Source organism: Phoenix dactylifera, chromosome 6 (genome assembly GCF_051530095.1).
Source record: "Phoenix dactylifera cultivar Ajwa chromosome 6, Ajwa_hap1_PhDact_Kaust_v1.1, whole genome shotgun sequence".
In the NCBI taxonomy this organism is placed as follows: domain Eukaryota; kingdom Viridiplantae; phylum Streptophyta; class Magnoliopsida; order Arecales; family Arecaceae; genus Phoenix; species Phoenix dactylifera.
The window spans coordinates 22,990,585-23,009,926 of NC_143195.1; the positions used below are offsets into that span (position 1 = coordinate 22,990,585).

At 40.1% G+C, this 19,342-nt stretch overlaps 1 protein-coding gene across 1 annotated transcript; it reads right to left on the minus strand.

Moving 5' to 3' along the window:
- Nucleotides 1-5,404: 5,404 nt before the first annotated feature.
- Nucleotides 5,405-18,732, minus strand: LOC103710324 (putative 2-oxoglutarate-dependent dioxygenase AOP1). The gene is made up of 3 exons (XM_008795996.6): nucleotides 17,995-18,732; nucleotides 5,981-6,302; nucleotides 5,405-5,850 (listed from the first exon to the last, which is right to left on the minus strand). Exons 1-3 carry the CDS (start codon nucleotides 18,372-18,374, stop codon nucleotides 5,581-5,583), a joined length of 972 nt encoding a protein of 323 aa, XP_008794218.3. The 5' UTR covers nucleotides 18,375-18,732; the 3' UTR covers nucleotides 5,405-5,580.
- Nucleotides 18,733-19,342: the final 610 nt, after the last annotated feature.

The following is a 19,342-nucleotide window of genomic DNA, read 5'->3' on the forward strand; positions in this document are numbered from 1 at the left end:
CGTACCAACCCAGAAGGCGCTCGACCAGGGAGCGTCGACCAGGAAGGTGCTCGACCAAGGCGCCCGACCAGGAAGGCGCCGACCAGAAAGGCGCCCGACCGGAAGGCGCCGACCATTGGGGGAAAAACCAAGTCGTGCCAACCCGGAAGGCGCTCGACCAGGGAGCGCCGACCAGAAAGGTGCTCGACCAAGGCGCCCGACCATGAAGGCGCCGACCAGAAAGGCGCCCGACCAGGAAGGCGCCGACCATAAAGGCGCCCGACCTCGCAACGCTCAAACTGGAGGCACTCCGCTGAGCAACTGGCTCGGCTCGACACCCGACCAGGTGCCGAGCCCATGCCTTGTCCAAATATTTGACCCCAGCCTAACCCTCGGGTGCCGAGCCCATGCCTTGTCCAAATATTTGACCCCAGCCTAACCCCTTAGAGAATCTGACAACTAGATACCTGACTCCACCGTACTCTGTTGCCGTCGTCAAGCCATTAAGGCACGTGACCTCCGCAGGCTTTCGGCACGCCCTATCATTAATGCGTATGACCCCTGCGGGCCTCCAATGCACTCAACCATTAAATGAACACAGCTCAAGATGATCTCCGGATCACTAGACTATCAAAGCGTATGGCTCTCCCTGATCACCGGTTCACTCAGCAATTAATGCACTTGCTATCTACGAACCCCAGGCCCACCACGGCCGGCGGTTCAACCACTCCAACAGGTCCGATCAACCATGACAATTCGCTGACTCCGGTCTGATCCGGTCTTATTCTCCACAACGCCATTAATGAGCATGATCGTGCCCAATTATCACGAAAAAGACAATTTGCCCTGTCACCTCTCAGGTAACATAATATCCTTCTATAAAAGAGAATCTGGGGGAAAAAAGAAAGGGACGGACACAAGAACAAACATTCTCCTCTTTTACTCCACTCATATACTAGCCCCCCCTCTGACTTAAGCATTGGAGGGCCGGCGCCAGAGATCCCGGCCACCGGCTTCTTGCAGGACTCTCTAGGAGGACGCCTCCAGCTGACGCGCCGCCACCTACTGTTCCAGCAGCGGAGCTCCTCCCCTCTCAGCCCACGGTCGCCTCCGGGTCCAATTTCCAGCAACAGTTAATCCCATGTTGTATTGATTCAGGGAAGTCCAAGAACGCCAAAGCTCGGTGAGGCGAACACCCTCGTAGTCGTTGCCTCCTTCCCTGAAGCAGCCGGAGAGATAATGATGACCCATGACATCACGTTCGCAAGCAGGCCATGGCAGAGCTGATGAGGAATCCAAGAGTAATGAAGAGGGCGCAGGCAGGGGTGAGGGAGTTGCTTGGCAGGAAAACGAAGGTTCATGAGAGGGAGGTTAGTGAACCAAACTACCTGAAACTAGTTGTAATATCCGGGCCCAATTTGAGCCCAAAACCTTTTTGGGCCCGTACTTGAGCATTGGGCCAGGACACCTAATGGACCTAACTAGGGCCCATTGTTGGTGGCTGCTATGCCATACCCTAAGGATGGATGTGACTAGGGTAGGGACAGCTGGGAAGCTGTGGAGGGCCCAGCTGTTAGGCCCTTCACGAGGGGAAGCTGGGGGTGACACTTCACCCCAGCTAAAGGTGGCTACAGCCCCCTAGGTCTCTCTCTCTGTGTGTGTACCGTACCCCTTCCTCCTCCTTCCTTCCTCTGTTCTCTGAGAGAGGGTTTGCCAAACCTACTTCCGTCGCCGGAGAAGATGCTCGTGGCTTCTTCCAAAAGCTAGGTAAGCCCTCTACCTTTTCTCCTCTTGACTTGATCGGGATAACAGAGAAAGAAAGAAACACGGAGAGAGAAAGAAAAGGGAAGAAAGAGGGCTCACTGCATGCGGCCGCGAGCGGCGCCGGCGACACCGCTGGCTCCGACCGCGAGCACCACGACCTCCACGGGGAACAGCCGTGGGAAACGGCCACGGGCATCCCGCGTTGCCACTGGTTTTTCCCGGCGTCTCTTCCCCGTGGGAGAAGAGAAGGCCGTCGCAGGCGCGGCCGTGGGCTCAGCCGCAGGCGCGGCTGTGGACACCGCGAGCCCAGCCGTGGCACCGCCGACTGTGGCTCGGCCCTCCCAAACTCCCCTTCTTCCTTCACAGGGGAAGAATGAAGAGAGGAAGAGAGAGGGTTTGGGAGTGAGAGAGAGAATATGGGAGGTTGGTGAAGGGAGGAAGAAGAAAAAGAAGAGAGGAAGAGGGGACTCATCCTCGTCGTCGTGTGCGGCGGCCGCCGGCTTCGGCCGCGAGCACCGTCGACGCAGGCGCGGCCGAGAGTGCCGCAGGCTCGGCCAGGGATCCCGCGGGGCTTGGCCGCGGACGCCGCCGGTCGTGGCCCGTCCCCCTCCGCTCGCCATCCTCCCCTCCGCTCGCCGTTCCCTTCCGCTCGCCATCCCCCCCTTTCCGCTCGCCGTCCTCCCTTCGTTGGAGAAGAGAGGATGGGGAGATTGGGATGAAAGAGAAGAAGGGAGGAGAAGAAACTTCGGGAAGAAGAAAAGAAACAGAGAAGAAAAAAAAAGAAAAGAAAAAAAAGAAGAAAAAGAAAAGAAAAAGGAGAAGGGAAGAAAAGGAAAGAAAAAAAAAGGAAGAGAAAAGAAAAAGAAAAAAAAAAAGAGAGAAGAGAGAAGAAAAGAGATCCTTAACGGGTCTGCCTAGCGGGTCGGATCCGAGTCCGGATCCGAAACCCGTTAGGCCTAAATTCTTTAATTCGATTTGGGTGAATCCGATGAAGGATTGATTCAAGCCCAATCGAGTTAAACGGGTCAATTAAGCCTAATTGGTGTTGAATTTGAACCCAATTAAGCTGAGTTTGTCTCAGCAGACCTAATTGATTGTGAATCAGGCCCAATTCATGCCCAATTCAACTGACAGAAGGTCGAATTGACCTTGGGCTAACTTCGACTCAGGCCCAGATGAGCCACATTGACCAAATCAGAGGACCCAATTGGCTAGAAAAGGTTGGACCCAATTATAAACGAGGCCCAATCCTTTAATTAAAAAACCCAATCAACCCATGTGGACCCAATCTGGTTTTAAATCGAACCCCAAAGGCTTCAAATTGGACTTGGGCTAAATCCTTGGATGGGATCCAAGCAAGTAAGTTCATAGTATGATGAACTAAGAGATGTTATAATAAATGAATGGGGAATAATGTAAACCCTATGATGTTGTTTTAGGTGATTAAGGATTTGTCACCTGGACTTGAGCAATTTGGAAAGCGAATTGAAGTAAGTAATCTGTCTTAATCTTATCGTAGATCTTGTATTACATTTTATAAGATGAACCAGTATTTTTCATACAATTTGAATTGTATACATGATTTGTGAAGAAAGTGAGTAATTTACCTTAATCTTATCGTAGATCTTGTATTACGTTTTATAAGATGAACCAGTATTTTTCATACAATTTGAATTGTATACATGATTTGTGAAGAAAGTAAGTAACCTGTCCTAATCCTGTTATGGATCATGTTATGTTATTAATGTTTCCTAAGCATTTATTTTAAGAATATATGTTTCATGCATGATATGTTACAATGCATAAGTAACTTGCATGATCCCAGAAGCTATGGCTATGTATGCAACATGATGATACTGATATTTTAATCATGCATGTAAGTTTATAAAGTCTTAGCTAGCCCAGAGGCACTATAATGGGCTCAAAGATGCTACTGAGAATGACTGAGCCGCCAGTGGCTGAATAGTAACTGAGCTTGCCCCGCCAGTGGCTGAATAGTAACTGAGCTGCCCCGCCAGTGGCTGAATAGTAACTGAGCCTGCCCCGCCAGTGGCTGAATTGGAATTGGGCCTGCCCCGCCAGTGGCTGAATAGTAACTGAGCTTGCCCCGCCAGTGGCTGAATAGTAACTGAGCCTGCCCCGCCAGTGGCTGAATAGTAACTGAGCTGGCCCCGCCAGTGGTCGAGTCTGACTTCGCAGTAGCATCCGAGAGAAAAAGGACCACGGCATGCCGGGGGCACGGTTTCATATGCATATATTATGAAAATTTTTGTGATTTGCACTACTGCTTTGTTTAAATCGCATACTTATTGTGCCATGATGATTATTAGATGAATATGCATGTCAGCTTCTCAAATCCTGCATAAACATGGTTACCATTATGTTCGATCCGGTAAGATTATGTATGATTACTTACTGAGCCGTGTAGCTCATATCCGTTCATTTACTTTTTCTTTCAGATCCTTACCACTGATAGCTGCCAGAGACACGTTAATTTGGTATCAGGGCTTCTTTCTTTTGGGGTAAAGCAAGTATACTTTTGTGTACATAAACTACATAGAAGCTCTGTATTTGGGTACTGACCAGCATGTTGTACTAAGAATGTTTTCATATGAAAAGATTCGGTTGGTTTGACTACCCTGTTACCCAGGTATGAGGCTGCGTGCTATTGTAGGCGGTAGTCGGCAATAGCACGGCCGTGTCACGGATCCGGGTCCGGGGCGTGACACTAGTCATCAAGGGGACCCTGAGGTTGCACCCACCAGTTCCCCTGCTAGTCCCTCGAGAGCCCCAAGAGAGGGCTGAGATACTCGGTTACGGGATTCCTGAGAAGGTGAGGGTAATTGTGCATGCTTGGGCGTTAGGGTGGGATCCACAAATTTGGGACGACGCCGAAGAGTTCAAGCCGGAGAGATTTGATGGAAGCACCACTGATTTCAAGGGAACCAACTTTGATTTCCTACCTTCTGGAGCTGGTAGATGGATATGCCCGGGGATCTCATTTGCACTTGCAAGTGTAGAGCTTGCCCTTGCCTCCTCTACTACTGGGAACTTTCTGATGGAATGCAGTCTATAGTGATTTTGTGAAGACCCGTACGGGCATGTATTTAGTTCTATATCGGTTATTCACTGGGTAGATCTTGGGTACTTATACAGGATTAAGGAACCCAAATATACCTTCTGGCTAGCCAATTTAGGTGAGGTCCTGAGTTGTGACAAATTTGGATATTGCTGAATCCTTTGGGGTCACTCCTCAAAGAAAATCAGAGCCGTGCCATTCCCTATATTTCTTGTCTAATGGCATAGTTGTAGGAAGCCTGGATATTCCTGCAGTCTTTTTAACAAGCATGGAACTTCCTCTGAAACGGCGCAGGTAGTTATATGAATGGCTGGTAATTTATTTTTGTAAAATATAGGTGATTAAATTCATTAAAAATGGGCGATTATATCCTTCTATAATAAAGAATAATTGTAAAATTAAAAGATAAATAAAATCCGATGGCTCCTTAATCTAAATTATCAATGTGCACTTGCTTGGAACCTTCCCTGCCAAAACCTAAGCAACCATGTTTGAACTATTTGAGGTAGGCTTTAGAAATTCTTGTTTTCTAATTATTTTAAAAATAGATTGTTATTAAATATCAAACTTTACTCGGCAGATCGTTCTTTCTTATATAGCATTATTCAACTCCATAGCATGATGTGAGAATCTTCTAATATAACTCATGTTTAAGTATTAACCACTCTCTTAAAGATACATTCTTCCATATTAACCATCCTTGGGCTAGGTTTGAGCTGGCACCTGGAATAAAATGTAATAGATGTCTGATGAGAAGTTTATACTTCTTCTCCCTTTTCTCCCAACCCGCAGAAAGCCCTGAGGCGATGTTGTGCATTATAGCCAGCCTCTGTGATGCAGAAATTGAGGTAGTCACCGTGAAGGTATGGCTTGAAGAGCATCGGATGTTCTTTATCCACTAGCTCATTTGGGGCTTGCACCAGGTGACCGTCCTTCCTAAACGAACATAAGATGGAAGAGTATCTTGTATTGCCACCATTTAAAACGACCCTATGGCGTGGGGGAACCAGTCTTCCATTGCTCCATGCCTATGAATTGCAGAGTTTTTTAACTCGGATATCATAACTTAACTTGACCAATAATCTTCTTAATTATCAATAGTTTGTATTTTTCATGCCATATATCATTTGAATTGAACAGAAATATAAGTGATCATACCTCAAATGCATCACCAGTCATGATGGTGAAGGAATCGGGTGATGGGCGAACTGTAATCCAATCTCTGTTCTTAGTCAGTATCTCAAGGCCGCTAACTTGATCTTGGCAAATTATAGTCACGAAGCTATGGTCAGTATGCTCAGGCATGCACACTATGGTTTCCGAAGTTTGTGGAGCCCTATACTCTGCTAGTCGAAGCAAGTACTTAGTGGTATCAATGTGAGAATCAAAGTATTTGTCAGCGCCCAAGCTTTCCAAGATCATCTTCTGAACAAGACGATCTAACTCTACCAATTTCTTTGCGAAGGAGCATAATGTATCACTAGCCAATGCAAAGGACATATGTTATGACCAATGAAGATTATCTTAATCTTAAAAGAGAGTCTTGCAAAAAATAAATTGTAACTCAGAATATTGTCATCAAAGCAGTACGGCTTCAAATAAGATCTCTAATGGCATAAACTCTTTTTGGACAAGTGTATTCTAGATTAAGTTGTCATTATCCCTTGTAGTTTGGAATTTTTCATTTCAAATTCTTGATAAAATAAATCAAAGGGGAAATCCATCTTATTCTTAAAAAAGAAAAACTATATTCAGTGTAACAAGGCAAATTTTCTAAAGTTTTAATCTTAAAGCATGTAACATTTTGATCCAGAAGGATCTTCAGACTTGATGTAGACTACTTTAACCACTACGAGTAAAGCTGGACAAGGTTTAAGAACAAGATCTGCCACATCAGAAAGCCGAGTCGCAACCAAACTTTCGAAGGCCATAACTTGGTCATACGATGTCCAATTGAGATGATTTTTTTTAAAAAAAATTGGATATCTTTTTGAGATCTACAACTAGGATATTGAATTGGGACAAATATTCAATGTTAAACCCCGAAACAGACCGGACAAACTGAAAGTTTTTAAAAAAGAATCAGGTAGCTCTCTATCTAAGAAGAATCAGGTAGAGCGATAGAAGAAAGAGTTAATGTAGAAGTTGAAATATACCTCCTCGATATTTTTAGATTTTTTTACTAGAGATGTCTATTTTAGAAAAAAGAGTTCTAATAGGATTACGAAGAGGAATCCGATCCAAATTATATTAGGGCAGACCTCACATTATAAATGGAGATTATATACTTCATTTTTGTGAAGAATCAATGAAAAGAGAAGGGAACTTAAAGTCCTACTTTTATTTTAAGATTCCTCCATCTTCTTCTACTTTTCATTTGAGATATTCGAGTTGAGCAGGTGAAGAAATTCTTCCTTCTTCTCGATTGGATCAAGTTGATATCAGAGCTTCGATCCTCTATATTTGTGGGAGCCTTTGTTCATGCTCCAGACATCTGAGCAATACAAGCAATTAGGAGAAGGTCTATCAATGCTTCAAGTACGTCGAAGGATAAAGGTGAGTATGGCTGCTAGTTCTTCTTCAATAGGTGATGATGAGATGAAGGAACGTCTTATACAACTAGAGGAGAAGACTGGCGATACCTTCAGCACAAGCACCATCAGCTCTTGTTGCAATGTTGTCCTACGACTCGAGATGAAGATCCACCATCCAACGAGGAGGATACGGATGAGCGACTTATGGGTATGAAAAATCTCTCTCTCTTCAACGGTTTAAAGTTAAGGCTTGAATTGAGATCCCTGTATATGATGGGGTTATTGATGCGAAAAAGCTAGATAACTGGCTAGACCAATTAGTGATATATTTTATTATTTATGGATACTTTCGTATCCAGAAGGTAGCTTTCACCTATCTTATGCTTTTTATCCATACTCTTATCTGGTAGAATTCGTACATAAGAAATAACAATGTTTCGAATTTGATATGGAACAAATTCAAGAGCCTAATCAAGAAGTAGTTCTACCCAATCGGCTATGAGGAGGATTGGTTGATCAAGTGGAAGTACGTACGGTAGGAGTATGATCAATCTATCCATCACCAAGTTTTATAAGCAAGCAATCTCCCATAGAATCTCCATCAACGATCATGCATCTTTCATGAAATACATTGAAGGTCTCCACAAGAGCATCCAAAAGGAGCTGAAACTCTTCAAAGTTGAAGATATTAGTGAAGCCAGCATGAAGGCCATAGAGATTGAGGAGAAGAATCGGCCTAAGAAAGGTAAAAAGGGCGACAAGTTTAGAAAAAGGGGGCAAAGAATCAAGCCAACAGGGGGAGTGTTGAATTAAATCAAATATTCTAAAAATTTGAAAACCAAATTGGTTAACGGCCAAGTGGCAAGCATTCGTGCACAAGCAAGGGAGCAAACATGGAAAAATTTATAAAGCAAGCAAACCATGACAAGTGTCATGCATCCAGCGTAGGAGCAAACATGGAAAAATTTCCAAAGAAAGTAAACCATGACAAGTGACATGCATCCAGCACAAGAGCAAGCATGGAAATGCCCCTCGAAGAAGGAAGGAAGCATGAACGACCAAGATGCAATAAGCCGAAGAATCAAAAGAGCACAAGAAGACACGTCATCAATCCGCGAGAGAGGAATCTTCTTCTTTTGACGTGCCTGAACCTATATAAAGGGCTCTAGGGATCATTTCAAATAACAATCAAAATTTTCTTTTCTTCCTATTCCAAGAGTCTAGATAAAAAGGGCTCTAGGAATTATTGGGGAGAATAGAAATAAAATTTTTTTTTCTTCTCCTCATAATTTTTCTAAGTTTCTTTTGAGCTATCTGTAAGCGTGAACGTGCTCTTCTTTCTTCCCTGGAGGCGCACTGATGGGGAAGACGTGGTTCTGTATTGGGTTGTCATATCTCTAGGAGATCTGTGCCAGCAGATCCGTGCGTGGGGGGCATAAACTTTTCTAGGACAGCGCATCAGCGTGCTTCGATCCACAGGCCATCTTCTTTCTCTTTCTTCATTTTATTATTATATTGTCAAGTTAATTATTTGCTAGTTTATTCCTCTTATTTATTATTTTTGAATATTAGAAATATTTAATTTATTAATTATATTTGTTAGCACTAGATTTTAGATTGCAATATTTATTATATATTTTTTACTGCATAATTGTAAATTGTTATATTTTAGTTGTTATACATTTATGCTAGCTTTACTTTAGTACTTAATTTTTTCAGCAAAATATTGGATTGCCTAACCTCCAAGAGGTTTATTAATACCTCCATTTGGACTCCTCACAGAGTAATTTTCAGATTCCATTCAAATGGAAATTTGGAAATTGGTTAATTCATAGGAGCTAGCTTAATATTGCACGTAGGATGAAATTGAACGATATCTAGTGAAATTATCTATTGAATAACGGTGTCTAAGAAAAGCTTGTCAAAACAGCATACGTGCCTAAGAAAGGCTAGTATTTAAGTGAGCCAAGTGCTCCACCACCGATCTGGAGCGGATCTGGCTGTTATTCTTTGGATTTTTCAACTAGACATCTAAAGTTCAAATTAGATATCAGTGCAATAATTTGACATAAACCTTTTCAATTTCATATGTGTCAAAACTTTGTTAAGCTACAAATCAATCTCTTTCTTCTCTCCTAATCAATAGCTTCCCACACATCTGAAAACCTTAGTGCTAAACCTAAAAAATTTGATGGTCAAAACTTTAGAAGGTGGCGGAATCAAATGCAGTTCTGGCTAACCACCCAAGACTTGATTTCAGCCATTGGTGAGAGTACTACTAAAGTCAATAATGGGTCTAACCCATTTGCTTACCTTCCCCATTTGATTTTCAGCATGTGCCCTGCATGGGAGAAGATTGACTTTGAATTTAAATTTCACCCCATGTGGCTGATTAGGAAGTAGTTTCAATTATCCCGCCAACAAGCAATGTATGGCACATAAGTCTTAGGTCTATATAAGAGAGTCATAGACCTTTTGTGAAAAAAAAAATATCATTGATAATTATATTTGATTTTTAATGCACTTGAACTTAATCCTAAAATCAGAACCTAAGAATAATGACAAATATGAGATATATGTAGAGGCCAAATTACCTAAAAGATCCTTTCATTCTGTAAGTAGAGATTTTGATCTCCTTAAACTCATACATAGTGATGTATGTGACTTAGGAAGAACATCAAGGAATAGAAACAAATATTTTGTAACTTTCATAGATGACTTTTTTAGATACTGTCACCTCTATCTTATTGAAACTAAAAATGAGGTCCTAAATAAAAATTCAAAGACTATAAAGCAGAGGCTGGAAACCAACTAGATAAAAAGATTAAAATCTTAATGTCTGATAGAGTAGGTGAATATACCTCATTTGAGCTGACCCAGTTCTGTGAAGAACATGGGATAATTTATGAAGTGACAACTCCTTATTCACCCCAATCTAATGGAGGAGCCGAGAGAAAGAATAGAACCACAATGAATATGGTTAACTCTATGCTAATTAGTTCAGGTGCACCAAAAAATCTTTGGGGGAGACACTAGTAACTACATTTTATATCTTGAACAGAATTTCATTCAAATATAATGATAAAACTCCTTATGAAATCTGGAAACATAGAAAACTTAACTTAAAATACTTAAAAGTGTGGGGGTGTTTAGCTAAAGTAAAAATTCTAGAAAATAAAAGAAAGAAAATTGGCCCCAAAACAGTAGATGCAATAGTTATAGGATATGCAATTGAGAGTAATGCCAATAAATTTTTAGTGTTTAACTCTCAAATAAATGAAATTAATAACAACACCATAATGGAAGCAAGAGATGCAATCTACTTTGAAAGTATATTTTCCTTTAAAACAAGGATAAATGATCAAATAAATACCAATAATAATTTAGGGACTAGTTCTAGCAGAACCAGATTTAGAGAAGAAGAAGAAAAAACTGAACCTAGAAGAAGTAAAAGAACTAGAGTTGAAAAGAACTTTGGAGAAGACTACTACACATTCCTAATAGAAGACTCTCCTACTTCTTTAGAGGATGCCTTGAAATCTCTAGATGCCCCCTTCTGAAAAGAAGCAATAAATAATAAAATGCAATCCATAATTCAAAACCACACTTGAAAATTGGCAGACCTACCCCCAGGAAGTAAACCCATAGGGTGTAAATGGATCTTTAAGAAGAAACTTAGGCCAGATGGAATTGTAGACAAATATAAAGCTAGGTTAGTAACCAAAAGTTTTACTCAAAAATCTGGAATTGACTTCTTTGATGTTTATGCCCCTGTAGTTAGAATCACTACCATTAGGATTCTTGTTGCCTTGGCTTCCATTCATAAGCTCGTTATACATCAAATGGATGTTAAAGCTGCTTTCTTGAATGGGGACCTAGATGAAGAGATCTACATGAACCAACCCGAAGGTTTCATTGTCCCAGGTCAAGAGAAAAAGGTATGTAGGTTGATTAGATCTCTTTATGGTCTAAAACAAGCCCCCAAACAATGGGACCTTAAATTTGATGAAATAATCCTAACTAATGGATTTAAAATTAATAACACAGATGAATGTGTATATTATAGAAAGAAGAACAATAAAATTATAATCTTATGTCTATATATAGATGATATCCTAATTTTTGGAACAGACTTAGAAATTATTAATGAAGTATAACAATTTTTATCTCTAAAATTTGACATGAAAGATTTAGGAGAAGCAGACCTAATCCTTAATACTAAAATCATGAGGAATGAAGATGGAATAACTTTGTCCCAAAGCCACTATGTGGAGAAGATTCTTAAAAAGTTTCACTACTCTGATCATCCTATATCTACTTCCTATAATCCATCTCTTCATCTAAAGAAGAACTTAGGTGATCCAATCAATCAAAGCTCGTATGCCCAGATCATTGGTTCTTTAGAATTTCTTGCAAATTATACCAGACCTGATATCGCATACTCTGTGAACCGACTGAGTAGATATACTCACAATCCTAATAATGATCATTGGACTGCTCTAGAAAAAATTCTCAGATACCTTAAGAATATCATATCTCTGGGATTACACTATTGTGGTTATCCTGCTGTTCTGGAAGGCTATAGTGATGCCAACTAAATCAGTGATACAGTTGACACCAAATCCACCACTAGTTTCATCTTCCTTTTAAGAGGTGCAGTTGTATCATGGAAGTCTACCAAACAAACTGTAGTAGCTAGGAGTACCATGGAATCTGAAATGATTGCCCTAAATACCACTAGCATTGAGGCCAAGTGGCTTAGAAATCTACTGATAGATTTACCTCTTCTGACTTCACCATTACTTTCTATATCTATTCATTGTGACTGCAGATCTGCTATAGATAAATGCAATCAAGAAAATGCAAATGTGAAAATGAATAGGCACTTGAAAGTGTGCCATAAATCATTGAGATACAAATTAAAGAATAACTTGATTGCACTAAATTTTGTAAGATCCGAAAGGAATCTAGCTGATCAGCTTACCTAAGAATTATCTAGAACAGTGGTTCTAGAGTTGTCGAGGGAAATGGGGCTAAGCCCATAAGTAAAGTCACCATGGTGGTAACCCAACCTGAAAAGGTTCAATAGGTAGAAACAAGCTAGATAGGTGACTAATGAGGAGCACTATTTATTTTTTCCATCCCTATGGCAACAGTGCTCATAAAAAGCAAGGGTTAGGTTGAGTTTTTACTCTTAATGGATCCGAGACCCATGAGGCAGGGTACCTATTTGCTCGTACCCTTTTTAGAATTCACCTATATGCGTGTAGTCGTGAGGCCGCGACTGTGGAAAGTGGGCTGTTCCCTAATAACACACATGAAGAGATACCTGTGCATGGCCGTAAAGCGCAAACCCGCTTCGAGCATGTTCACGCTATATTATGTGTGCTGTTGATGAAATCTGAGCCATGGACTAAGGTTCAAGGTATAGTCCACCTTGGCTCCACAGAAGTAATCAGTTATCACTAAGTGAAGGTTCAAACCGAAAGGTACCTACACCTATTACATAATATAATATACTCAGCATTTTATTTTTTAATTTTATTTTGATTTTAAATTTTTTAAATATTTAATTTATGTGGGGGATTGTTGAATTAAATCAAATATTTTAAAAATTTGAAAACCAAATTGGTTAACGGCCAAGTGGCAAGCATCCGTGCACAAGCAAGGGAGCAAATATGGAAAAATTTCTAAAGAAAGCAAACCATGACAAGTGTCATGCATCCAGCGTAAGAGCAAATATGAAAAAATTTCCAAAGAAAGTAAACCATGACAAGTGTCATGCATCTAGCGCAAGAGCAAGCATGGAAAGGCCCCTCAAAGAAGGAAGGAAGCATGAACGGCCAAGATGCAATAAGCCGAAGAATCAAAGGAGCACAAAAAGACACATCATCAATCCGCGGGAGGGGAATCTTCTTCTTTTGACGTGCCTGAACCTATATAAAGGGCTCTAGGGATCATTTCAAATAACAATCAAAATTTTCTCTTCTTCCTATTCCAAGAGTCTAGATAAAAAGGGCTCTAGGGATCATTGGGGAGAAAAGAAATAAAGAAAATTTTTCTTCTCCTCATAATTTTTCTAAGTTTCTTTTGAGCTATCTGTAAGCGTGAACGTGCTCTTCTTTCTTTCCTAGAGGCGCACTGACGGGGAAGACGTGGTTCTGTATTGGGTCGTCGTATCACTAGGAGATCTGTGCCAGCAGACCCGTGCGTAGGGGGCATAAACTTTTCTGGGACAGCGCATCAGCGTGCTTCGATCCACAGGCCATCTTCTTTCTCTTTCTTCATTTTATTATTATATTGTCAAGTTAATTATTTGCTAGTTTATTCTTCTTATTTATTGTTTTTGAATATTAGAAATATTTAATTTATCAATTATATTTGTGCATCTAGGATAACAGGGAGTAGGGCAAGAAGCAAGCCAATATAACTCAAAGAAATTACTGTGATCATTATGACCTATGTGGACACATCAAGGAGAAGTATTAGAAATTTTACCCCTATCTGTGGCCGAAGAAGAAGATGCAAAGGGATAAGGATTCTAAAAAGAAGGGGAAGGCGGTTCTTAATGCTGTAGAAGTTGAGCTTGATGGCGAGGAAACCCGAGACAACATTGAAGCAGATTTAGTGGTGCGAGAGGAACTCTTGCACTTAAAAATCCAAGTAAAGTAGAGTATCATTGAGGCTATTATAGGTCCTAGAAGCCAGAAGAACCCCATCTCTGAAAATTTGGTTCATAAGTTGGGGTTGCATGTCATGCCCTAGATCCGGAGCATATCATGGCTATGCTATCAAGGGATACAACCCACCATAACAGAAAGGCAAATATTTCATTTAGCATCCAAATTTATCTCAAACAAAATAGAATAAATAGAAATCTACTTTTATTATCTATTAAATGCAACCATTATTTGTTCAGAGCTTCTAAATCAAAATATAAATACCAAACCTATAATCTTTAAAATTTAGAAAATTACTGAGCTACAAATTCATAATCAGTTGAAGAACTAAAGTTCTGCTATATAGACTGCCAAGCTTGCTGGAACAAACTCTAAGTCTGGCCCATCCATTGATCCTACTGATCCTATTTGCTTGGAGAGAGAAAAATTAAAATAGAAAGACACGGCTCAATAAGTAAGCCTTTCACTAACTTACTGGATCAAGCATATGTTTTTTTTGCTAGAATCGATGCATCATAAAGTGAAAACAACAATTATTGCAAGATAGAATATCTCATAGTAACATATGATAAAGTAAGTCATAAAATTATTTATGCATGCAATATCATCAATATGTCATAAACATGGTTCCATGTGTATAGCATAAATAAAATTATAAATTATTTACCATTTAACCATATTATTGATCAAGTTACTTCTCTTAGACTAAATGCTAAGGTTACTACTATACCCATAATATGGTCGTAATCGACAAACACAAATTACTATTACCCCATTGGTAGGGTCATACACCAACTATTATATTCATTGGCAGGATCGTAAGCCAAGTACGATTATTTGTTGGTAGGGTTGTATGCCAGCTACTATTATCTTCTAATAGCGTCGTATATGAACTACTATTATCTGCTGACATAGTCATATGGAACTGCTCTGGATGTCGATCTACCCCACTTATAGAGGTCATACGTAGTCATTTAAGAGCTTTTTGTTATAATTCTTAAAATAATTTTTTAAGCCATATATTAAATTATATTTTTTTGAATTATACATGAATAAAACACTAAATAGCTATATAGAGTTCATAGTTCATAAATAAGCGTTTAACAGTAAAATGAATAATCATGAATTTTTTTATAACAAAAATACAATTTTCATAAATATGGAGAATCATTAATATTAAAATATTCATGGAATCATTATTTCATAATAAATCATAAGTTTCATAATATCATATGTTTGATCCTTAATTTTAAGAAAATATGTTATCATCAATATTTCATACTATCTTCATATTTTCATACAAATTATAAGCATAGAAAATATATAAAAATTTGAAATCTAATAAGGAGTGTTACAGTTACTTACCTCTTCCATTTTAGACTTTCAAATATAACTAGATAAACCTGCTAAACCTATTTGAAGATTTTAAGAGGAAGATTAATTTTCATTCGATAACTTTAAGAGTATTGAAATAACAAGACAAAGAAAATGGTTGGCCGGATGACAGTGGCCCAATTAGGTCAGGTCTAAGCAACTCGATCAATGAATCATAGGGCACAGACTCGATAAGGGTCAAGGCCATTCAATAGGATTCATCATCAGTAGGTTTCAGGAACACTTAACAGGGCCGGGGTGATCAATCTTGTGGGCTGCCTGGGCACCGCGGCAGATTAGGGCCCTTTGCAAGGTTCCCTCGGGTTCATAGATCTATTTGGAGAGAGAAACAAGTAGATGAGAAAGAAAAGTAGAGTGAAGAACTAGATAGAGGAGAGAGAAAATAAGCAAGGAGAAGAGAGAACTGTGAGGCTCTCTCTCGATTTCTTCTTTCCGAATGGAGGAAAGCCGCCTCAAGTGGCGACGGTCGCCGGTGTGCCACGTCCCTCGGTGGCATCTGGCAGTAGGTTGACATCGGTGAGCCATGTCCCTTAGTGGCCTCTAGCGGTAGGCTGACGCTTGTGAGCCACATCGGGTGGTGGTCGGCCAAACACAAAAATAGGGGAGGCTTGTCCGTGATCAATATAGTGATTCATCAGCTGGATTCAAGGTGGAATGGTGGTCTAAAACTAGAAGAGGAGAAGAGTGGAGTCAGCAGCAAGGACTTACCTCTAATGAGCTCTTCCGGCTAGATTGATGGTGGCCGGATAGATGGTGAAAAGCTTAAGCAATCACCCGCGGTAATAAACTCAAAGATCCCCTCAAATCGATGGCGAATTCAGTGATTAATGGTGAGGCTCGAAGGAGGAGGTTGAGGTCCCTTAGATAGACATGGAGCCTAGCGTTTCCTAGCCTCCGACAGAGTCGAAGAGGAGCTGAAGTCAGTCTCCTCTTTTGACTCAAATAGGGGAACTTCATTTCCTTCCTCTTTTTTTTTTCTTTGGGCCTATTTCTGTCATGGGCCAGGCTAAAAGGTTGGGTCATACATTGCAGACTAAGCCTCATCCATGTCCCTACTTTCTTGGCTGGATTTAAAAGGACGTTGAATTGAAGATTACTAAGAATGTACCTTCAAATTCACTATAACTGAGAGGTATATCGATGAGGTAACTTGTGAATTTATTCTTTTAGATGTTTTCCAAATTATCCTTGGGAGCCTATACCTTTGTGATTGAGATGTAGTCTTCTACCGACATCTGAAGAAGTATCGATTCATGAAGGACGGAAAGGAGTTTATGATCAATACCTCCAAAATACAAGAAAATATAGATCTTACAATTGCTGCCCAAGCGAACCGACTTATTAATGCCTGCAACAAGTTTGTGACGATGGTACAAATATTTGATACTACTTATAAGATGCTAAGCTCTTGTTCTTTGGTTCCATTGACCAATCTACTGAGATCAAGATCGAGGAGTCATCGTAGTAATCATCGACGAGGAAGGACAATAAGGAGAGTCCCTACAACAAAGTACAGATGTAGAGTAGAGCAAGTAGTTTGCTGAGACTCAATTTGGAAGAAGAGCTAGACCAGAAACCATCTCCAAGCAAAGTTAGATGGTTCAATTGCGAGACGGGGAAGCACATATTTTTTCGCCTTCAGTTCTGATTTAGCGGGAGCTAAATTTTCTAAATAGGAGGAGTCCTAATCCAGAAGGATCTTCAGACTTGATGTGAACCACTTTGACCACGACGAGCGAGACTGGACAGGGTTTAAGAGCGAGATTCGCCACATCGGAAAGCCGAGTTGCAGCCAAACTTTTGGAAGCCATAACTTGGTTTTATGATGCCTGATTGATATTATCTTTTATTTTTAAATTAGATATCTTTTTGAGATTTATAACGAGGAGGTTGAATTGGAATGAGAAATTCGACCCAACTTGTGTTAGAGCGGACTTCACATTATAAATAGAAGCCATATACTTTATTTTTTTGAAGGATCAATGAAAGAAAAAGGAATTCAAAGCCTTACTATTGAGATTTTTCTATTTTTTTTAGTTTTGTTTTGAGAGATTTTAGTTGAGCGCCGATCGGATCACATTTCAATATATGTTTGTTAGGGGGAAACTAAGTCTTCCACCTTAGTATTCTAGCTATATCTTATAGCTACAAGTGGAGTTGGTATGGTACATTCTCACGCTGATATACGGTACACTATCAAAGATGAGAAAACAAACATATCATTTGTCAGTCCAATACCATGTTGATCTCTATACCATATTAGTATCGTATCAAGTCGGTATAATACACAGGTTACTAGCCAATATAGTACAAAAATCTTAGAAAAAAAATGTGACCATATTCACTTGATGTTACTGAAGCAAATTACATGCTCTGCATGTTCCCAAACACTAGCCCGTTTCAACTTCCCAAAACACATGCTTAATTTAATTTATTTCAAGAAAAACAATTTTGAAAGCCCAAGCCAGTCGTTCGCAAGAAAAAAAATAAGAAAAAAAAATAAAAAGCAGACTGAACCATAATTAAAAAAAAGAGAGATTGAGAGAATTCAAAGCATTAATACCGAAATTCGGGATTCCCGTCGGGCCACATGAGCCGAGTAAAGCGCTCAGCACCTCGCATAACCTCTGCATCCTCCAAAGCCAAGCTCTCGTAGTCCAAGCCCGGCAACTGACCTATATATCCATGGTATGGCGTCCCCGCAGAGTTCTTCCTCTTAGTTTCCAGTGGAAGCCCAAACAGCTCCTTGGCTCCCTTCCCAAACAGCGTCCGGAGAAGCTCCGGGCCGACGCCATCGTACACGGCATCAAAGCACCCATAGCTCTCGAGCGCTCGCGCAACCTCCTCTCTCGCCGCGTCCCAGCGGGCCGTTCCGACGTGCTCCAGTCTCAGCCCTGTGAGGTCTACTCTCGGAATCCGTAGCTGAGCCTCCTCTGTGGCCATTCCTTCCCTCCTCTGTTCTTAATTTGATGGGAAAAACAACAGAAACAGGCTTGAGAGAGAGAGAGAGAGAGAGAGAGAGAGGAGGGGAGTCGAGTCTTTTAGAACGCTGTTAGAAGTACAAGTTGTCATTGTTGCAAAGCCGAAATCTTGTGAATGACTTGGATGAAAGAATTTGGTAGGTGGTGCGCATGGGGGCGTGCACTACACTGCTGAGGAATGTAACCACTTGGCTTTCGAGCTGAACCATTTTCTTTTTAAATTTTTTCCCTTTCTAAGCAGGAGATCGGTGACTGCTACCAAACCATTCCAAGCATTAATGTTAGATAGGGACAACATATCGACGATGTCTAAAATAACGGCTGCTATCACGGTTTCTGCGTCCTCCGTTATGTTATGTTTATAAAACAAACGAGAAAAAGGATATAAAGAATATGGCCATTCTATTAGATTATTTTGGCAATATAAAAGTACCAAATTATAATGGTAATATTTATTTGAGTAAATTACAAAAACTTTTCTGAGATTAGAGGTAAATTATATTTATACTCAATAGTATTAAAAATATACATTTACCCTCCAGAGGTTTATTTTTCCAATACTTTAATCCATAGCACAATAGAATGTTAGTAGAGTATTAGTCAAACTATTAACATTTAATGAGAGCCAAATATTATATTAAATTTTTTTAAAATAACCAAAATAATCTTATAGAATCTTTTCTAAGGTTTCTATTTGTTGCACTTAGACTCAATATTTTGTAATTAAAACCTATAGTTACACCCAGTTCAATTGGCAGTATTGGTGAATCCATTTATTTATTGTAAGAAATCAAAATTATCTCTATAAGAAAATAAAAGGCTTTTTTCACTTTTTTGATTCTCCAATTTTTTTGAAGTCTTACATCTTTAAGAGTCTTTTTCTCATTAAAATTGAGTGGTTAGGATTTCTTTCTTACTTCGCCACCCCAT